Source organism: Phycodurus eques, chromosome 21 (genome assembly GCF_024500275.1).
Source record: "Phycodurus eques isolate BA_2022a chromosome 21, UOR_Pequ_1.1, whole genome shotgun sequence".
NCBI classification, from domain to species: domain Eukaryota; kingdom Metazoa; phylum Chordata; class Actinopteri; order Syngnathiformes; family Syngnathidae; genus Phycodurus; species Phycodurus eques.
In genome coordinates, this window is record NC_084545.1 from 8,699,184 (window position 1) to 8,721,955 (window position 22,772).

Below are 22,772 nucleotides of genomic sequence, written 5' to 3' on the forward strand. Positions count from 1 at the left end.
TATGGAAATAATTTAGATGCCTTTCAACATGATACAGTGCAGTTCTACACCGCAGTATGGAAAGAGCATCAGTGCGCTGGTTTTTTTTTTCCACCAATTGTGCAAGTTCTCCCACTTAAAAAGATGAGAGAGGCCTGTAAGAGTTGCATCCAAAGAACACGATACCTAGTGTGAAGCATGGAGGTGGAAACATTGTGCTTTGGGGCGGCTTTTCTGCAAAGGGACCAGAACTTCAACTTCATACTACTAGTGGACATTTTGGTGCAACTAGTAGGTTCTAGTGTGTGACACATGCCGACTAGTTGGGCTTTGCAGCGTTAGTAGTGCCTTCAACTGGATATCAATGATATTGATTTATGCCACGCCATACAAAATTCCATACTGTAGATGAGAAACACAATGTTAATTAATACCAATTCAAACAGAGCACTGAAATCTTGTCAACGGAGATTTGTTGTTGTTGTTGTTGTTGTTGTTATGCATGTCTTGTATTGGATGTCAGGGCAAATGCTTAAGTCTGGTTGATATAAATGATTTATATCTTAAGATATCTTAGTATAGCTTCCTCTGAAGTAATACCTTTGTTTAAAAGTCTGGCATAAGTATAATCTCTCCATTCTAGGATAGCTGTACGATGTCTGTGCCAATGATTTGAACACAGCAGTACATGTATGACATGCTTCAATGAAAATGTTGTCCGGTACGTTTCTAATGCGGAAACTTCGGCCACAAGTACAGTTTTGTGTTCCGTGAATTCTGCGGCAGAAAAACACAGAAGTCAAACAGCTATTTTGTGTTTGATGCATATCATCAGGTTTTTGAACAAGAGATGGTTGACTGGAGGGGGATTGGAGCACACCATGTTTCGACAATGCCTTTATTATTCTTGCAGCTCATATGACTGTTTGCTATTCCTGCAATGACACGTACACACACGCACGCACACGCACACGTCTACACGCCTGTTTTTACTGAATGTTCACCTCCTGGAGTGAATGAATGTGAATGTGAAACAATGAAATGCTTGTTTTATTTTGTTTTGTTTTTTGAAAGTATGATCTATTAATAGCACTAACAACCTTGACCTCAGAGTTCCTCAATCAAAAGTGAGGTTGAATCTCATGATCCTCACACCCTGTGACCTCCTCCCAACCATTTTACACTCCCGTTCCAACATGATCAACTGCTGCATTTGTCTCCGTTCCTAGCTCTGATTTGACTCATTGGATGCCGCCTGCATCTCCATCTTTTGTTGTTTGCTTTTCTATCTATTTACTGATGTCAACTTATAGAGGACTCCTTCACGAGACTCACCCAGGACGTCAACCGTCAACTGTGCTGTAGGGGCGCGGCCTCCTCTCAGCAATACTTGCACCACGGAGCTCTCCATCCTTGCGGCGCGGCGGAGATGGCGGACCCGGCGGAGTGCAGTATCAAGGTGGTGTGTCGTTTCAGGCCGCTGAACAAAGCCGAGGTCGCCCGCGGAGACAGATGCGTCCCAAAGTTTCAAGGGGAGGACTGCGTGCAAATTGCGGTGAGTTGGTGACACTATTCAACATTTTTTTTTTTTTTGCTTTCACAGTTATGAAAAGGAATAAAAGTTAAGGTACGTAAGGTACACCGGAATAGGCTGAGGAAATCCAAGAGCAGTATAAAAATAATTCAGACTTGATGTTAATGGTTTTGACTGATACTGTCATGTTTCATACTGAGAGGCATTTTTAATATTTTGCTCAGGTACAATATATAGTAACTTAAGTGATCCCCCCGCCATAACCCGAGAAAGGAAGATGAAGACGATTGAACCCCGGTCCTCAAAACTCTGAGGCAGACGCTCTAACCAGATGGCCGCCATAAGTGTACCAATTGACCAATATATTGATTTTGTCGTGAAGTTAAGGTATTCGAAATTGTCTAAATATGCCCCCCCCCCCCCCACCCCCCCTTAAGGGTCCCACCTCTAGGGTCTGGGATCAAGACAGGAATGACATCGAGGAAATCTGATTGGCTGTCCCCTATGGGTTTTGATGCCATGACATCATTACCACATGATTGCTCTGTATGTCCTTGTCCAGTCTTTTACTAGCCACACATTAGATATTTACATTTATAATTTGATTGATGGATTTTATTTAAATTGGACACCTCAGCACTGTAGGCTAGTGGTTAGCATGTCTGCCTGATCAGTCAAAGATTCTTGGTTAGAATTTTGGCTCAGCGAGCAAATGTGACTCATTTCTCCAATAGATAACAGTTAAGTGTTCCCACAGTCCTCTTAAACCACCTGAAGTGTCCTTAAGAGGGTCATTTAACTATTGAGACATTAAATTACAGTTGACTACAGTATGAGTATCTTTTTCCTGGTTTATATCCACTTTGGTGTCCCCCAGGGGTCTGTTTTAAGCCCCACACAATCATTTGGTCATGTTACCTAAAAAAAAAAATTCCCATTCACTTATTGACTATACATCCATCCATTTTCCATATCGGCTGGCCTCATTAGGATCAGCTGGCTAAAATTGATGGTAGAATAAATAGTACGGTTGATGTGTTGTTAGGGCCTACACTTTTGCTTTGCCTTAGGATATCAGACGTGCTGAGTCACTGGGCAGTCTACATCTCCCTTAAGACACAAGTAATACAAAGAAGCTATTGATTCTTGATTTTAATGACGACTTATCTGTTGTCGTTTTCACCTTTAATCTTTATTATTTTTTTACCTTAATGTTTGCATTTAAAGGTCTGAACTTAATGTTTATTTTGCTAGTCTGACTTTTCGTCAACATGTCTTTCTTTTATACATCATGCTCTTTTTTTATGTGACATTTAAACAGTTAATAGTCTTATTAAAGAAGAAGTTGTTTTCTTCTGGCTGCTAACTTCAATCCCAAAACAAATTTATTTATATTTTGCTTGTCTTATATTAGTATTCACCCCATTAAGGTTTTCCAGCCTTACACTTTCCAGCCATGGATATATATTTTTTTTAAATTCTACTCACAATGTCCCTTAATGACAAAGTGTAAACAAATGTTGTTGTTTTAAGAGTCACTTGTTTATATGGGAGAAATTTCCTAAAACGAATTAACATGTTAAAAAACATTTTGCTTTGTCATTATGGAGTATTGTGTGTACATTTTTGAGGGGACATTTTAATTTAATGTACTTTGGTATTTGGTTTTAACATGACAAAATGGGGAATTTTAATATTATTTCACATTTATATATTTATAGTCACTGTAAAAGTTTGGGTATTTTCCCTCTCTGGTGGATTTGATTTTCAGTGGATATAAAAAGTGTACACACCCCTGTTCAAATGCCATTTTTTATGATATTAAAAAATGAGACCGAAATCAATCATTTCCAATGTTTTTTGCACCCTTAATGTCACCTATAACCTGTACAACGCTTTATTTTTTCAAGAGAGAGAGAATAAACTGTGATAATGTGGTTACATAAGTGTGCACACCCTCTCCATTGAGATGTGGCTGTGTTGAGATTGGAATTAACCAATCACATTCCAACTCATGTCAGATGGGAATGGGCAATAACCTGCCGCCATTTACAGTAAAGTGCCTCTGGTTGACCCCAAATTAATATTATCTGTTTGACACTGCTCATCACCAAAAGAACACCAGACTTACAGTAAAGCATGTTGGTGGCAGCATCATGCTTTGGGGCTGTTTTTCTTTAGCTGGACTAAAACACTTCATTTTTTAAACTGAATTATACAAATTAAGGGCCACACTAACCGGTTTTGAAATGATCTAATTTTTTTTTTAGTTTATCACAAAATCCTGGCATTTGAGCAGGGGTGTGTAAATATTTTATTTCCACTGTATATGATACACTATTGGAAAGCCTGCTCATTTTCATTTGAAATGACGCAGCATTTGTAAGGAACACGCATCCACTGCCTCTGCTACCGCCACTGGCGCAGTGTGTGGGAGATTGGATGATTGAAGTTTTATCAGTAACAAGGAAGAAGCGAGACTTTATAAATCCAACTATTATTTGTTTTGAACTGGCAGCGCAGTGGATAGTGGTTAGCAGTCGAGCGGGTTCATTCTTACAACTGCACGTCTCACGCAAGTGACCTGCTTAATACTGGATGTTGACTGGTTGGACTGTTGCCTACTGTATGTTTGTGAAATCAGAGGGCGTCAAAGTCAGGCAAGACCATCAAGAGATGGTCAACGGTAGTAAAATAAAGCATAGTTTCATGTTTCGTGAAGATAACGGAGCACGACAAGCTCAGAGCAGTGTTTTTTAAAGAACCGCAACTGACACAGATGCACCTGCTCACTCTATTGGTGGAGAATTAGAAATCACCAACAGACCCTTTCCAAAAAAATGACAATATCATGGGAAAGTTGATTTATTTCCATAATTCCATTGAAAAAGTTCAACTTTCAAAGATTATAGATTCAAGGCCCACAATTTAAACAATTTCAAGTATTTATTTGTTTATTTTTACATAATTTGGGCTTCCAGCTCATAAAACCCACGAAATCAGGAATAAAAAAAAAATACTGTGAAGAAATCAACATTTACTTCTCAGTTAATTAAAGTATAACTTTGGCGCAATCTTGTGGCATCTTGGTGCCAAGAAACTACATTGATTTTTGCTGAGGAGTTTCATTGAGACAAGAGTATTGCTTTGCTGCGATCTTGTGGCAACCATAGGCAATGTCAAACCTTCTAAGGGGGGGCGTCAATTACTTTTGCATTTTTGTTATTCGTGGCAGGGTTCGGGTGGTCCCTGTCCCCTGCAAATAGTGAGGGTTCACTGCATATTTTGGCGGGTAAGAAGCATTGTTGCGACAGAATGAGTCACCAGATGCAAATTTCACACCATTATAAGCAAATGTTAGGAAATTGAGACTTGAACAACCCAAGAATTACAAACAGAACACATTTTTGAAGTACAATAAAACAAACCACCTTCACATTACCTTTTTTTTTTTTTTTTTTTTTTTTAACTATTCAGAGTAATCTGTAAGCAATCTTATTATCACATTGCATGAAATAAGTACATCAACACCCTGCTTGTACCTATTTGTTTCTTTTAATCCGTTGACCCCGACCAAAATAAAAGGAAATATATGAAAGTGTATGTGCAAATATTGATACAGTGATCGTGCCTGCTCTACTAAAAGGTCTGTGGTCACTCAAACTATCTACAGTACCAATATTAACGGTGCAATAAGCTGTTTAAACAATAAATTGATGGTCATCCGCTTTGACCTTTGATGGCCCTTTTGCCCTTTTGAGTTAGAATACGTAATAATACAGTATACATGCTGTGCACGCTTCTTCTCGTTTACAGGGCAAGCCCTACTACTTTGACCGTGTGTTCCAGTCCAATACTACTCAGGTGCAATTCTACAATGCTGTGGCTCAGAAGATTGTCAAAGGTCAGCTGTTATACAGCCATTGTATTGGTGTAAATCCACAAAGTCCAAGCATTTGCCTCAATAACACATATTTTCTGGTGATTATAGATGTTCTCGGGGGCTACAATGGTACGATATTTGCCTATGGACAGACATCCTCTGGTAAAACGCACACAATGGAGGTAATACTGTACCATATGATGTCATTTCTACAACGGAATAGCACAGCGACTGTATTGCTTGTTATGTGGTCGTATTTCTTTCTTTCTGCTAAAGGGCAATCTCCATGATGGTGACATGATGGGAATCATTCCCAGAATTGTCACGGACATCTTTAATTATATTTATTCTATGGATGAAAACCTGGAGTTTCACATCAAAGTAGGTCATTCATGTTTTTCCAAAATCAAATGGCTGCAATTTTCTTTGTTTTGGTTTGATAACATCTCATGAGAATCATCTCGTTATTAGGTTTCTTATTTTGAAATCTATCTGGACAAAATCAAAGACTTGCTGGATGGTACGAATGACTTACTGTTTATGGAATGTCGTTTGAGCCCTTATTCATTATACTTGATATACAGCTTAAGGTCCATGTACTAGTGGAATATTTTGTCCTCACCAGTGAGACAATTCAGCGCACTAGCAGAGCGATTATGTCTTACTTTATTTCATACCTATTGCTACTTTTGGCCTATTGGTAAGCAATTAAACCTAACTAGTAAACTAGTGTGTTGCATTAGCTAATAGTCTTACAAGTGGGGACAAAGAGCAAACTAGAACATGGACCTTAAGCTGGATATCAAGGATATCGAAAAAACGCTCAAACGGCATAACAGAGCGGTTTCCCATTTTTGACACAATACATTTTGTCTGATATTTTTACTTTTTTTCCTGCTCTACAGCAACAAAGACCAATCTTTCAGTCCATGAAGACAAAAACAGAGTGCCCTATGTCAAGGTAAAATGTGTGTGATGTTATTTCTCGCTTCGGAATTTCACGATATATTTTGCTCTAGACATTTAGCTTACACATAACTATAGAATCTACCGTACCATTAAAGCCATTTTATGCAGCGTACCCCCAAGCACACCAAACTATGTATAGCACAGGTGTCCAAAAATGTTAATATCAACTTCATGTTTCTTGCTAAATAGGTTTATTCTTCTCATTTTGTCAGAAAATCTTTGTCGAAATTGCACATTTTCTTTATTTTTTTAAGTAATTGATTCCCCTTCAAATCATAACAACATAAACTCAACAATAGTTGCATACTAAAATATTTGCATGCCACTATTGTTCATCACTTCTGATTTCATATTTGATTTGTTATTAACTTCCACTGAAGGAAACCATAACTACGACGTTGCCAAAAACTTTGTTTGACACCCCTGATATTATTGTTGAACATCAATAAAATCTTTCACTTGAGCCCAGACTGATTTTAACTTTTAACAGCAAGTGGGGGGGGTGGGGGGTTAAAAAAAAAAAAAAAAAAAACATTTGTAGGGTGTCACAATTAAATTTACTTGCCCATCTGTTTGTTAGTTTCAGCATGATGCTTCCGGACAGGTGTTCTACAGACAGAGGCTGCCATTTTGATTCTTGGGATGATGGACAGATCCATTAATGCCACATTGACCCTTTTACTATGTTGAAAAGATTGCTGCAAAAAAGGTCCTGAAAACCACAAAGCGAGTGCCTTTGCACAGTACACTATATATAAACTGTGTATTTTTATATATATATATATTGTACATCACAATGAAGTGATGTGACATCTACAATGTTGCAGTAATGTTAATGGGCATTGTAAATTAGGTTGTATACAATAGATAAATAAAAAGAACTTTCTAATAATATACTGTACGTACATGTTAATGAGAGCGCAATGATAGGAATATACAGTAGTGTACTGATAGGAATCGGTATAATATATTAGGATGAATATGAAGTGTTGGTACTGTGGCCCATTAGATTGTATGGATACATTAATAACTACAGTGTGATAGATTGTAGAATTTCAAATATTTCCATCTTCATGTTCCCTTTGACAAGCGTCACATCACCCAGACACAATATGGTTGGTCGCGCTGTCCCAGTACTGATAAACACTTTTCTGTAAAGCTAGCCTGCAAAAGGGGCTCTTGAACACGCCTTCCCTGTGCCTTGTGATGCGCATGTGTCCCCAGGGGTGTACCGAGCGCTTCGTGTGCAGTCCCGAAGAAGTCATGGACTCCATTGATGAAGGCAAAAACAGCAGAAGCGTGGCTGTCACAAGTGAGTCTGTGTGCCGGGCGCGGTGCTCCTGCCTCTCATGGGTTCAGCCTCACCGAGTCTCCTGACTGCTCCCCGCCAGATAAAGGCCCTCAGTGCACAACTGCAGTCAAGGAGGCTTGGCTCTTTGCGGAGGCGAGGCGAGCTCAAGTCATGTGGTATTATTTCGAATGATAGACACTTGGCTCGAAACTGTGCAAAATGTCCTGGCTTTAATGATTTGAGTTGGGAATTGCCGTTAATCGCTTTATTAATACGAAGGTAAACGGAGATTACTTGAGGAACACATTCCTTTTTTTTATTTTGGAGTCGCGTGAACCACAACAAATTCACGGACTGGCATTCGCGAATCCAAAATCTTCTTTTTAGAACCTATCCTCTGTTATTTGCTGAAAAATGTTGAAGTGAGTTGAATAGTTTCATTGAGACAAAAGTAGTGCTTTGCCACCATCTTACGGCATTCATAGGCAATTGCAAACCCTTTAGTGTGGGATGTCAATTATTTGCGGCTGGTCCCTTTTTTTTTTGTTTTTGTTTTTTTTAAATATGCCTTTACAGTTAAATCAGATTAGTAAATCAACAAAGAATTATCATAAGCTGTCCTGTCAATGTATGGTAGTTTTGCATAAAATGACATCGATGATATTCCCCGCGCGCGTCTTTGTGTTTTCGTCAGACATGAACGAGCACAGCTCGAGGAGTCACAGCATCTTCCAAATCAACATCAAGCAGGAGCACACTCAGACCGAGCAGAAACTCACCAGCAAACTCTACCTTGTCGATCTGGCTGGGAGTGAAAAAGTAGGAACCTGCCACTGAAGTTGTCGAGTGTGTATAAGGAAAGGCTAATAATGGCTTGTCACAATGGTCACTTTTTTGAAGGTGGGGAAAACTGGAGCAGAGGGTACAGTCTTGGATGAAGCCAAGATGATCAACAAGTCCCTGTCTTCTCTTGGGAATGTTATTTCAGCTCTGGCCGAGGGCTCGGTCAGTAAGACTTTTTGTGGCATTAGGGCTGCGGCACTCAAGGAACTGCACATGTTGTTCAAAGCGGTGGGAGGAATACTTGATGGGGAATATCCTGAGATAACTTAGGTTGCGTGCTTACTCGTACGACTAGAGAAGCGCAGCTGTCCTACTTGTGAGGACCAAGTGCATACTAATACATGGCTTTCCCAAAAGCCATTTGAGGGTTTATTTGATACTCTTGATATCCATCTTAAGGTCCACGTGCTAGTACGCTCTTTGTCCTCACACATTTCAGCACCCAAATTATGGAATGAGTAGCATCTTCACAGTTGTGTACGGTGCTTGTACAACATTTAGCTCATACTAGTATACCAAGGCAATGTTAACTTCAAGACATGTTATTACATGTATTCGGGTTGTTTAGCTTTAGACCATGTCTTTTATAACAAATGCATCCTTACCACTGTCTCTTTGTGAATGATTAAAATGACTACTAATCAATGAAAGCAAATGAAAAGAAGCATTATTTCATTCTGATTCTTTAACTAATGAACATTTGTTTTTGGAAAACATTTTGGGGCCAGACGTATGTGCCATACAGGGACAGTAAAATGACCAGAATCCTGCAGGACTCCCTGGGAGGTAACTGTCGGACCACCATGGTCATCTGCTGTTCCCCCTCTTCTTATAATGATGCTGAGACCCGCTCTACGCTGCTGTTTGGACAAAGGTACATCTCCCACATTTGAATTGTTTTTCATCTCATCACTTGGGAATTGCGCTTTAGCTAACACAGCTAAGACAGAGTCATCTACACTAATATTCCTCGTGCCAAATAATGACTATGGTTTATTTCAGTGCATGGCGTGTATGTACATTTATACGTACGTTCTGTAAGTTCTGCACTTAAATTTCCTTTCTGACCAGGGCCAAGACCATCAAGAACACAGTGACGCTGAACGTGGAGCTCACCGCGGAGCAGTGGAAGAGCAAATATGAAAAAGAGAAGGAGAAGAACAAGGTACTGAGGACCAGTGTAACCTGGCTGGAAACTGAAATCAACCGCTGGAGGAAGGGTGAGGAGATCATATAATTATTATTGTTTCGAATAATGTACAATCAGGACCAAGCCTGAGGCCACTGTATCTTTGCATTTTTCTTTTTTGAAAAGTTACATCAGACGGATAATTGGGAAGTATAACAATCCACCGATATGGAAATATGTAATTAAAAAGAACTAATCATTCTTTCCATATGAAACGATTTTAAACGGTGAAACATTTATTACCTATACAGGCAGCTTCTTTCTCATGCAGGGGCTCCCATGTTAGGTCATAGGGTTAGAGGGGGAACATGGTCCTAAACCTGCTCGTGGTCATTGCAGTTTTTCAAATTTGTAGTAACATCCTATAACGACGTTGAATTGAAACAGGAGAGACTGTGCCAGTGGAGGAACAGTTTGACAAGGAAAAGGCCAAAGAGGAGGCCAAGGCTGCAGACGTTGTCCACAATGATAAGACGGGAGCATCACCGGCACAAGGCAGCCTTCCTGGCGTCAAACTCACTCCGGCAGAGACGGGACATTATGAGGCAGAGATAGCGAAGCTCTACAAGGAGTTGGACGACAAGGTAACTCGATTCTCAAAATCTCATTCAGCTCGTGTCCAGTTAAGGAATGTCACAAATCAGACTCAACTCAAGGCAATTAACCACATCGGATATTTTGAAGTCACTGGTGGCGGCGTCATGTATCGAACACCTGCTGTGAATTTTGCCATTTAGCTTCTTGTTAGAGAACAGCAAGTTGTGCAGAAAGAAACAAAGAACAGTTGGCCGTTGTGCATTCAAAAGTGAAGAGAAGGTCAAATTAAATTCACCACTAAAGATTATAAAGCATTTTCGGTTCATACTGAAATCTCATTTGAATACTCTATCCCCAACGTAGTGTGATTAGTGTATTAGTGTCAATGAGGAGTTTGGCTTAAAGGCACACATTGTTCTAATTTTTTTTTCAAAAAAAACTTCAATACAAATATCACACATTACTGATGTATTTTGTTTTGTTACTGTCGCAGAATTATTGTGCCTCTTCATTTTTGGCCAGCAGATGTCTCTTTTGGACACTTTCGTTACAAAATTAGCAGTGATCATCTTGTCCATTCATCCTTCACCTCTTCCAGGACGAGGAGATTAATCAACAGTCTCAAATGGTGGAGACACTTAAGGGGCAGATGTTGGACCAGGAGGAGGTGACACCACACTCTCACCTCTGATTTATCTCATTTTATCCCTGGCAATGCCCTTACTTGTCAAATGCTGTCATTGTAAGACAAACACAAGCAATGCCGTCTTCCCTTCTTTGCTTATTTCTCTGTGTTAAGCTCCTAGCCTCTTCCCGGCGAGACCATGAAAGGTTGCAGACAGAGTTGAAACGGATGTTGACCGAGAATGAAGCTTCCAAGGAAGAGGTGAAGGAGGTGCTGCAGGCCCTGGAGGAGCTTGCAGTTAACTATGACCTCAAAAGCCAGGAGGTCGAGAACAAAACACAGGAGTTTGAAGCCCTCAGCGATGAACTGAATGAAAAATCGGTAAACAGTTCGTCGTGTCTTTCACACTGTGGATAAAATTAAAAAAAAAAAAGAAAACGGATCAAACTGCCATTCTGTTTTTCATATCCTCACCAGAGCTCTCTGGCTTCAATTGACTGCGAACTCCAGAAGCTGAAGGAGATGACCAACCACCAGAAGAAAAGGGTCGCAGAAATGATGTCATCGTTACTAAAGGACCTAACAGAGATAGGCCTTGCGGTGGGAAGCAATGACATTAAGGTAACCCGCTATTCCAGTTAAGGTTAAACCAAAGTGGTAGGATTTAGAGTAGTTTTGTCCAGCGTGGTACAGTTTGGGACAGTACATCCAAAGTGGATGGATGGAGCGAAACGGATGGACAATGTGGAACCAGTGCGTGCAGGAGGCTCCCCCCCATCCAACTGGTTGAAAAAAAAAAAAAAGAGGCAAACACAACTTGGCAGGATCACAGGATCACGACAGTTTCAAAGTAGGAATTATTTTGGTTTGATACCTGTGCCAAGATGGTTCAGTGAAAATTCTGATTTGGCAAGTCTATTGGCGTTAACTAAAATATATATATATATATATATATATATATATATATATATATATATATATATAATAAGAGCGTCGGCCTCACAGTTCTGAGGACCCGGGTTCCATCCCCGGCTCCGCCTATGTGGAGTTTGCATGTTCTCCCCGTGCCTGCGTGGGCTTTCTCCGGGCACTCCGGTTTCCTCCCACGTCCCAAAAACATGCATTCATTGGAGACTCTAAATTGCCCATAGGTGTGACTGTGAGTGCGAATGGTTGTTTGTTTGTATGTGACCTGCGATTTGGCTGGCAACCAGTTCAGGGTGTAGCCCGCCTCCTGCCCGACGACAGCTGGGATAGGCTCCAGCACGCCCGCGACCCTACTGAGGAGAAGCGGCTCAGAAAATGGATGGATGGATATATATAATTTCAAGCTAATATTGTATTTTTAATACAGAACCAGTTTTGAAATAATCAGTCTGGTATCGATTTATTTCTCTTTGGTCCATGTCAGTTTATTACATTGCCATCAATTTAAATCATCGAAATACTCCCAGACTTCTAAATTACCTCGTGTTTTCTTTGAAACAAAAAACAACAAGAAAAATCACCACTAATGGCTCAATGTCAGAACAGGAAGCGTGTTGTTTCTGCAGACATCTCAAATGTATGTTTCTGGACCACCAGCAACACGAAAGCAGCGGTGTCATTGACGAGGAGTTCACGATGGTTCGACTCTACATCAGTAAGATGAAGTCGGAGGTGAAAACGATGGTGAAACGCAGCAAACAGCTGGAGAGCTCCCAGGCTGACAGCACCCAGAAGATGGAGGGGACTGAGAGGGAGTTAACTGCCCGCCAGCTGCGTATCTCTCAGGTAACTTATCAGCATCTCCTCTGTCAAGTTGGATGGATACTGTCCTCAGTGGTGTAGTGTGGGATGCCAGTGCGGGCGGAATATCCAGCATTTTTAGCAAATAGTCGAGCGAACAAGCTGATGATGTAGAAGAGGGGAAGGAGCACTTTCAGGAGTTTACGAATGAGGAAAATGAAAGACATAGAAGAACAGAGGAGATGGAAACTGTGAAACTGGTGGTAGGCCAGATAAGAAAGGATGTAATGTGATGAGATGTAGCAACTAGAGAGGAATTAAGTTGATGAGTTTTACAATGAAAGCTTGGGAAAAGTAGGAGATGCCAGGTTTGAGACAAGAAGTGGAGATTTGAGAGCAACAGTATGATACCACAAATACATTTGCCCTGAGAATACTGAAAGAGAAGTACACGGAAGGTCAGAAGGAGCTGTCTCGTCTTTGGATTCAGAAAAAGCCGATGAAAAGGTGCCAACGGAGAAGCTGTGGTACTGTATGAACAAATCTAGAGGGGCAGAGAAGTAGTTAGACTTGGACAGGACATGGATGAGAACAGTAAGACATAGGAAAAGTGTACAGCTGGAGTGACAGAAGACTTCAAGGCGGCAGTGGGACTGACCAAGGATCGCCTCTGAGCCCCTTTTTGTTTGCTATGGTGATGGGCAGATTGACAGACTATCTCAGACAAGATTACCTATTGACTATGAAGTTTGCACATGTCAATGTGAAGTGCGGTGACAGTAAGGAGCGGGTGGTATAGAACCTAGGGAAGTGGAGGTATGCACTGGAGACTAATGAAGGTCAGTTGCGGCATGACTGTATGCGTGTGAAATGGTAAAGTTACAAGGGGTGGCGGTGGAGAAGGTGCAATAGTTCAAGTACTTGGGATCAACTGTTCAGAGCAATGGGGTATGTGATAGAGAGGGCAGAAGAGAGTACAGGAAGGACACTGGAGTGGAAGAAAGTGTCAGGAGGTGATCTGTGACAACAGAAAGTGTTTTTTTTTTTGTTATTTTTAATTTTTTTTTTTAGGATGGTAGTGAGAACAGCCGATGGCAACAATGACCAGAAGACAGGATACAGAGCTGGAAGTACCTAAATTGAATTTGCTGAGTGACAAGGATGCACAGGATCAGGAATGAGCTCAGCCAGTAACAGACTGGAAGGTTTGGAGACAAAGAGAGTCCAGATTAAGACGTCTTGGACATGTGCAGAGGAGAGGCACTGGATATATTGATAGAAGGATGCTGGAAATTGAGATGGTAGGTTGGAGGCCAAGAGAAAGATCAGAGGAGATTCAAGTATGTGGTGAGAGAAGAGTTGCAGAAAGCTGGAACTAGAGTAGAGGACAGGGAGAGATGGAGGACAATGATTTTCTGCAGCGATCCCTGAATAGGATTTGAGCCGAAACACTCAAGGTAACAATCATAAGCAATTTGTCTAGTTAGTCATGTTACTATTTATAATAGTTTCGTATTTGACAATCTCCCATGCTACGCAACTGACTGACATTGTTTTCTGCATTCTGGGCTTAAAAAGGACTGTCACTGCAATTGTCCAAGTTTATGTTTACAGTTCTTTCCATGTGTTTTTTTGCTTTTGCCTGTTTGCGGGCAGTATGAAGCTAAAATAAAATCCCTGACAGACTGTCTTCAGAACGTGGAGCAGAAGAAAAGACAGTTGGAGGAAAATGTGGACTCTCTTAGTGAAGAAATAGTCAGGATCAGAGCCCAAGGTGAGGAGTATGTATTGCATTTAAATGTCCAATTATTGCATACTAATATTTTCATTTGTCTTACTTTTGTAATCCCAAGATTACTAATGAATGTATGGTAGTTTGAATTTTTTTTTTTTTTTCGTCTTTGTTTTTCTTTTTTCTTTACCATTTACTCATCCTCTGGAATCTAGATAAGGTAACCAAAATGCATATGAACTATCTAAAAATGTTCTCTATATTTTTCTAACCCCCCCCCCCCCCCCCAGAGAGAGTTAATGTTATGGAAAATGAGATCCAGTCGGCCAATGAAGTAAAGGTACTCTGCCACCAATGTCCCCATTATTTTGTATTCTGTGCTGTGAGGATGCGCAAGCTGTTTGTTGGATCCTTTCTAGGAAGCTGTGGAGAAACAGATCCTGTCTCACAGAGAAGCCCATCAGAGGCAGATCAGTAATCTGAGAGACGAGGTGGACAGCAAAGACAAGATGATCACTGAGCTACAGGAGTAAGAAAACCACCTCGACTTCCCTAATCTCAAACTCATTTTAACGCAACAAGTGCTAAATCCTGCTGCTGACACATGTGCAGTCAGAACCAGGAGATCATGCTGGAACAGGAGAGGTGGCGAGTTGAGCATGAGAAACTCAAGACAGTGGAGCAGGAGAAGAGTCGCCAGCTACAAGAACTCACGTAACATTTCCGCCTCTCGATCACTACAATGGGGTTGGTTTTATTTTGGGTCATACACTTATTCCACTCTGCTAGAGAGCTGCAGGACAAGCGGGAGCAAACGAAGCAGGACCTGAAGGGACTGGAAGAAACTGTGGTTAGTTACCAGCATGTGGACACAGAAAGTTACGGTTTGTGATATTGGGCTTTGGGTTGAAATTTCAGGGTGAACCTCAAATGCACTAGAATCTTTACAGGTGAACTTCATTTGTACTTCTGTAAACCTTTGACTTGACAAATCAAACTGCTCAATATTCCAATACTTTTTGCCCCACAACTTTCTGTTTTCTAACAAGGAGCTAAATGGCCAAATTCACACCAGGTGTTTAATCCATAATCCACTTCGAAAAATGACCACTTCTATGCCTTTCTGTGACTCTTCCAGTCTCCCTATATTTCTGTTGCAACCTCTTGACGACGCTCTAAGCTCAGTGACCACTTCAGGTTCATCCTGAAATTTCACCCCAAAGCCCAATATGCTGTAACGTTTGTGAGTGGCGTATGTTTGATTTGAGGACTCCATTTAAACTACAGTGTAACTAAACCTCCACATAAACTGTCAGAAATGGTGTCTATTCAATCAAGGTACACTCTAAAATGAAAACAAAACTAAAACAGGAACTGGAGCCCATTCCGCTGACTTTGGGCAGGGCACATATAGACAAACAGAAATTACAACCCACAATGTGGCATCGGATAATTCATATAGTTTCAGTTTCACAGTATTTGTTATGTGAAATATTTTTGATCTCTTCTGAAACAAATTACTAAGTTGAATTCAAGACAAAACATGGAAAATATTTGTGTCGGAGAGCCAAATTCAGGTGAAGGTTATGCTGTTGAAATAGCTCGGCAAACGTTGTTGTTGCAATTTATTATGAAACAAGTGACAGTGAAAACAACTAGTTCTGTTTTGTGTGTGTGCTAGCAGGACATAATTATACAAAACCCATTCTGTATCCTCAAGGTGTTTGTAGTAAAGGTCTAAATGAAAAAAAAATAAGAATAAAATACAAATTCTGGTTAAATGGGTTCTTCTTTGGCCCATTGCCCAGTCATCAGCAGAGTCTGTGAAAATCTGTTAAAAGTTGCAAACATAATTCTGAAGCCATTTTCTGCTTAGTGGAGCAAACAAATGACTCAGCAATACACCAATATTATAAAGAGGAAGATGTGAAACTGCTGACTAAATGTAACTTCTAGCTGCTCCATGCTTTTTACCCTTTCTGTCCCAAAGTCAGAGCAGAAGTGTAATTACATGTTTGCTTGCTCCAAAATTACAATGTTTACATGAACCATGCTTTTAATCCCCACACACTAAATTCCTTTTCTTTCCATTTGTGTGTTAAACAGGGTCGGGAGCTGCAGACACTTCACAACCTCAGAAGACTTTTTGTCCAAGACTCGGTCATTAAAGTCAAAAAGGTCAGTGCAACGTACATGATATAGATTAGTATATTAGTCCAGTTCTACATTAGTTAAAATAAAACCCACAAGCCACAGTACTATAGGGAAAGCCGAAAATCGGGCCTTTGCTGACTTTCAACCAAGTGGGGTAAAAGTGCTCAAATTTGGCTCAATTCAGTACGTGCGTAGCCTGCTTTGGTAAAGTTGCCACACATTTTTATTTTTGAAGGGGAACGGCAGGCGTCTACTTGGAGGGAGGCGAATACAGTCAAACCTCAGTCCGTGAACTTAATTTGAGAACATTTCCGTTCAAGTCATTTTTCCCCATTTTAATGAACGCAAATAGAATTAATCAGTTGCAGCCCCAGGGAAGCTTTTTTCCCCCAGCAGATGGTCGATTTTTCCAAATCAAACTACGTAGCTCCATCAGATCTTTGATTTTATATAAGTACTAGGAGGCTTCCTAATGAGAAATCCTTCCCCTATATTTATGTTCTTGCTCCAAATTTGCTTCGTTTAGACGGCACCATGATGAAATGTTAATGGCTCTGGGGCGCACAACAGAGTTTCTGCAATGAGTAGGCCATCTGATTCTTCAAAGGTGGCAGCTGTAAATAGGGAATCGGCCTTTAGCGTGGCGCTCATATCCACCAAGCCTCAGGATGAAGCTTGATTTGACAAGCAAAGCAGGGGCACAGCAAGCTTTCTTGGAAAATAGAGATGAGATGCCATCAATGTTGCATCTAAGGTCTGTCATTATTAGCTCAAATTCGAGTAAAATAAACCGGTTATTATTTGATGCATATATTATTAAAATTACTGAAAGAAGTTTGTACAACATAAATGTGTTTCTTTGCAGAATGCTCAGGTGAGCTCAGAAGAAAGAGAGGTGAGCACTGCGCAGAAACGGAAGATCTGCTTCCTGGAAAACAACCTGGAGCAGCTCACCAAAGCTCACAAACAAGTAAGTGCAAAAACTGCAAGTGTTGAGAAAAACTCGGAAACCCAAAGGCGTAGTTGAGCCCTCAAGTCCTACAAGACTTTTTTTTTTTTTTTTTTTTTCTTCCCCCAGAAAATGTTGGTTGATTCGTGAATTATGACTTCAGGATCATTTGACTTCAACTTACAGTAGATCCGCTGTAAATATTTTGTTCCCACTTTTGAAGAAAGTTAGTCATGTGGTTTATGTTAAGTCCCCAGTTTACTGTTTTACAGTTTTTAGTCCTGTCTTTTTTTTTTGTAGTAATTGAAGCCTCGAATTTCAGATGCTTTTCTTCCTGCCCTGATGCCTCCTCGTCATCGTGATTGTCTGCCTCGCTGCTCGTTGTCTCCACCTGTGTCCCAGTTCCTCCTGTATAAATAGTCCGCATCTAGCCATCCTTTGTCGGAACGTTTTGTCTTCCGTCTCATACTGAGCCAGCCATCGTCGTAAGCATTTCTGCGTCACGTTAATGCTTTTGTTCCTAGTGCTTCCTGAGTTTGTTTCTGTCTCCGGCTTTGCAGCGAACTTTTGTCGCCACCTTTGTTCCTCATTTTTACCAGCTTTGCTCTTATTTTGTGTTTTTACTTTTCTGGTTTTGTTTTTCCAGCTTTGCTGTGATATTGGTTCCGGCGTTGCGGTGATGTTTATTTGTACTTCGTCCTTTGTTATCGCTGTTGACAGTTTCATCATCATTATAAATGTTCTTTTAAAACCTGAGAATTGTGCTTTTTGGTCTTTTTTTTTTTGCATTCTTTATTCTTCAGTTGCACTGATAGAAAAGTGAAGTTAGAGCAGAAATGATATGATCATTGACATTGGCTCCCTCTGTCATTTTGTATCCGGGACCATTTAAAGGACACCATTTATGCAGTTTTTTTAAAATCACAATTTATAACTGTTCTTTTAATCATGTGTGTTTAGCACGCTTTCATCAAAATACACTAAGGATCGAGAATTATAGCGTAGCTTTCACACTTCAATTCTTGTCCTGCTGAAATCAGCCCATGTTTAAGGCCTGCCAGGCCTGTTTCATGCAACTGTGCCAGCTCCATTTATTCTGTCCTGTAATGTATGTTCACCTCCATGCAGCTACTCCAGGACAATGCTGCCCTCCAGTCTGCGATTCCTAAAATGGAGAAGCGCCTGCGGAATACAGTTGAGCGGATCAAAGCCTTGGAGGACGCTCTGAAGGAGGCCAAAGAGAGTGCCGCCCGCGACCGCAAACGCCACGAGGAGGAAGTCGAGCGGATTAGGGAGGCCACCAAGCCCAAAAACATGGCGAGGAGAGGCTCTGCTCAGATAGGTAGGAACAACCAAATCCCAGAACACATAGTGTGTCGCTGTGGGCAGTGGTGGTGCAGTAACAAATCGCTGCAAGGCAACAATAAAATGACACGTCGAACGTCACCACATTCACACATTACGTACACATTTGGAATTTTGTGAGGAAAACTTGACATTTCAAGAGAGAGGAGCATTCGGAGAGAGAACTTTTATCCTATATTCAACTAAAATAGCAATGCGTCAAACATGACTGCATACATGACTAATCTTTTCTGTGTGTCCAACCCAGCCAAGCCCATTCGACCAGGCCAGCTGCCAGGCGCCTCGCTCTTGAACCCCAATGGAAACAGGTCCAACCTCATCCAGTGTTATGGTGGCATCAAGGAAGGGGATGACAGGCAAGAGAGGAATAACATACTTAATCGATTCATCATCGATTATTTATTTTTAGGGGTGGGATTGGCTAGACATGTATTCTGGAATGTTTTTCTCGCTAAAGCTCCACAAGGTTCTGTTTCATGTGTACAGTACTGTATGTATTTTTCCGTCATTAGATTTGAACAGAAATTGCCAGGGTGACTGGGTTTTATACATTTGGGAGTAGGGTAAAGCCTGACAACCAAATAGAAACAATTTTTTTTTTTTTTTTTTTTTTTTTTACTATGGTTAATGTTAAACATGACACAAGAACTTAAACTGGTCTACTATTAGAGGCGGGACAATGAATCAATTGGGAGACAACTATTTTGATAATCGATGAATCGTGTAGAGGCACTGTTTAATTTAAAATTGTCCAAATGCTCTGATTTAAGCCTCAACAATTCTGTAATTCTCCATAAAAGCAGACTTATCTTGTGTGTTTAATGAAAATATGACATTTGCGAATATCAACATCCCTGCGTATTTTCTGATATTTTACGGAGCAAACCAGTAACTGAATCATAATCGCTTTCTTTTCTTTAATCCATTTAATCAAAAATAATATACAGATTAATGGATTATTTAAAAATAATCGGTACTTGCAGCCCTAATTATTCTTTTTAGCTGTGTATAATATTTTAACTGCCTGTAATTCCACTAGAACTTTAAATGTTTGTCTTTTGCACTTAAAGAATAATACAATTGTTTGATCCTCCAGTTAAGTGGCCATATAGATATTTTAATAAGTGGGTGGATGTTCCCAAAGCCAAATGTCCTTCCGGAAGAATTGTTTTTGGTACCTTTTGCACAATTTATACATGCGTTATCAAAACGAGACCTCGAGTGTACTTTTATTGTCATCCTTCGTGTCTTCTTATCCCAACAGCTCATGAAGGTCAGCTCACCGCAAAGCATGACGATAAAGCCTCAGACGCGCCATTCTTTTTCCATCCAGGTGTACATACTGTATACTTCCTGCATGCATTGGCTGTGCAAGTTACGCTTTCAAACTTCCACTTCTCTGTACAAACCATTGTCCTTCAAAATCAATCTGCTTTGATTTGATTCCTTATGCATAGTTATTAATAGCAAATTAAAAAAATGTAACGTAACATTGTCCCAACATTTCCTTGTATTTTGCCCGGGAGATTATAGCATCCATTGTGCTTTCATTTTAACATTTGGGTAAAAATAAATTGGAAACAAATGGATGCGGGATACAGATTCCAGAGCCACATCAGCACCATTGTGAGAAATAATCGCATCTTAGTCCTCTGCAGTAGGTTTTACTGACCCTTAATATCTGCACTTGTCACAATTCAGAATATTGATTCTCATTGGTGGATTAGGAATCATATTTATACTAAATAAATAATATATTTACACAGGAAACAATGTGGTGTGTGTCTGTGTGTATTTATTTCTGTATAAAAGAACATAGCGAGAGAATTAACTGGTATATGAAGTTGGCTCCAAAACAATTTGCACAGTGACAGATTGTCTTCAAGAAAAACTTTTGCGATTTCTCAAAACATTTAACATTGAGAAATGACAGACATTTTATACAGTACCCCAATTTCCTGGGACTATTTGGACAAAGTGAGATCATCAATATACACAAGTGGGCCTCTTCTTAATTTTTTTCCTAAAGATGTTTTTGTTGTTTGCAGATGAAGAAGAAATCAAGACTGACATTAAAAACATAGGGAAAAAAGTGTCTATTTTAGTTTTCAATGCAATCTTTGTCAGTGCCAATACTTGTTTCTATGGAAAGCTGATTGAGCATTTATTCGAGATATCCAAACTTAAGGTCCATGTACGAGTACGCTCTTTGTCCTCACTTATAAGACAATTCTCCGTTTTATTAGTAATATTTTTTTCTCTCTCTCTCTCTCTACACAACAGACTCCCACTACTGTCTCACATTTCGGCACAGCAGTAGGACAACTTTGGTATACTAGTAGGAAAACTACATGTGACTAATGAGGCAAAGCTACTAGTGGGCATTTTGGTGCGACTCAGTGGGGTCGAGGAAGGAAAATAAAAATAAAAATTTCTCGTCACTTTCTTTCTTTCACCGAAAGGGGGCGCTCTCGTACAAAAGGACCGTTCCATGCCAAACAACGAGATACAGAAAATACACTGATCAGACCACGGAGACCATTTGCATGTTTGAGACGCGCTTTTGATGGAAAAGTATGGAAATTGGGGAAGGGGGAAGTAGGAATGCCAATATGGATCGCATTTCCACTGGCAAATATTACAGCGAAGCACCTGTTATGCGTCACTGACAATGAGTATTTTGTGTGACTAGAGCGGTCCTGAACAAAACAAGGAGAAAGCACCACCGGGAAAGAACTGGAAATGTGCATAGACCGGTTTGCAAAGCGCCTGGTGGCGTCCACAACATTGACGGACCCGCTTCTCTTGTGGAGGCGACAAACCACCAGTGTACTGCCTTCCACCAAACACAAAATACAGCACAACTAGTTCCGGAATTTCAGTAAACCCACCTTCAAAATAAACCAATGCAACGTCTTTTAAAAACACCATGACAGCGCGTTGCTCTGGAAAGACGTTTAAGCATTTATTCAATTTCCTGGATATCAAGCTTAAGGTCCATGTACTTGTAGCCTCCTCTTTGTCCTCGCCAGTAAGACAATTCAATACAGCGGTAGAATGACTGTCTTACTAGTAATGTGTTGTTGTTGTTTTTTTGTTTTGTTTTATTAGCAGTGCCACTTTTGGCCTAGTTGTACGACCTCGAGCTGGATATCAAGAATATAGAATAAATGCTCAAATGGCTTTGATATTGTTGACATCGAAAATAAATGCCCCTTTGGCTATAAGGTCGTTTGAATTTGAGGATTTGCATAACACAACAAGTTATTAGTAATCATATGTCAAAGGTATTCTTTTTTTAATCGGCACTCGCTTGGTGCGTAAACTTTTAAGTCGAGTTATTGTGAAAGTAATGACCGGATATGATGTGCGTCGCCACACGCGGCTTGTTAGCTAGCGGGCGAGGCGGGGGATTGTGAACAGACCGAAAAGCTTTGGAGATCCGCTGAAGGACTAAACGGAGCTCGGAACTGTCCACATTCATTTAGGAAGAAACGCTTCCTCTACAATCACCTTTCAGACCCGTAAAGAGACGCCATTTGAGTTCTTTAAGGTTAGTACGGCTCATTTTGTCGCCGACGTGGGGCTCAACCAATATCGGTTCGCGTCTTGAGTTACTTTGCCGCAGGTCGAGTGTTTGTTCTCCCAATGAGTCAACCTACGGATCATATAATTGAGAGTTGTGACGCTTTCGAATGTTCAAAATGGCAAATGTGAAGTGGACATTCCCGGGGATGGCGTTTTGTGCGGGCGGCACGCGCCGAGCGGTCATGTCCGAGGCGATTTCCTCGAGCGCCTGCGCCCGCTCGGGGTGCGACTTCCTCGGCGGCCCTTCCCTCGCCCCCGGGGGATGTCGACTCAGTGGCCTTTGTTACGAAATCGCATGGATTAAACTTCTTTGTGCCATATTCCCGCTGTCTGTTGTCGGGCTGGAAGCGCGACCCGTGAACCTGCAGAGACTGATTGAAATCCACGCGCAGTAATATCGGAGCAC

The 22,772-nt window shown here is 40.7% G+C and overlaps 2 protein-coding genes across 12 annotated transcripts in view; both read left to right on the top strand.

Annotated features, from left to right (window-relative positions):
• The first annotated feature begins 1,178 nt into the window (after nt 1-1,178).
• On the top strand, nt 1,179-20,535 carry LOC133396627 (kinesin-1 heavy chain-like). Of its 5 annotated transcripts, XM_061666660.1 has the most exons (26): nt 1,179-1,534; nt 5,330-5,417; nt 5,505-5,578; nt 5,673-5,777; nt 5,868-5,916; nt 6,302-6,357; nt 7,590-7,677; nt 8,351-8,475; nt 8,557-8,661; nt 9,228-9,373; nt 9,571-9,719; nt 10,076-10,272; nt 10,824-10,892; nt 11,025-11,231; nt 11,328-11,471; nt 12,435-12,623; nt 14,235-14,352; nt 14,601-14,650; nt 14,730-14,839; nt 14,923-15,024; nt 15,100-15,160; nt 16,417-16,488; nt 17,330-17,434; nt 18,542-18,755; nt 19,026-19,134; nt 20,043-20,535. In XM_061666660.1, exons 1-26 carry the CDS (start codon nt 1,409-1,411, stop codon nt 20,047-20,049), a joined length of 2,865 nt encoding a protein of 954 aa, XP_061522644.1. In that variant the 5' UTR covers nt 1,179-1,408; the 3' UTR covers nt 20,050-20,535. The 5 variants fall into 5 exon arrangements, with proteins under 5 accessions (XP_061522644.1, XP_061522642.1, XP_061522643.1 ...); XM_061666658.1 differs by lacking the exon at nt 20,043-20,535 and having other exon boundaries at nt 19,026-20,015; XM_061666659.1 differs by lacking the exon at nt 20,043-20,535 and having other exon boundaries at nt 14,274-14,352; nt 19,026-20,015.
• Nucleotides 20,536-22,212: 1,677 nt separating this feature from the next.
• arhgap12b (Rho GTPase activating protein 12b) overlaps nt 22,213-22,772 on the top strand; it is a 45,240-nt gene continuing 44,680 nt past the window's right edge. For all 7 annotated transcript variants that reach the window (XM_061666382.1, XM_061666387.1, XM_061666383.1 and 4 more), the window contains exon 1: nt 22,213-22,331. The gene's annotated coding sequence lies outside the window, so the exon portion shown is untranslated. The remainder of the gene's footprint in view (nt 22,332-22,772) is intronic.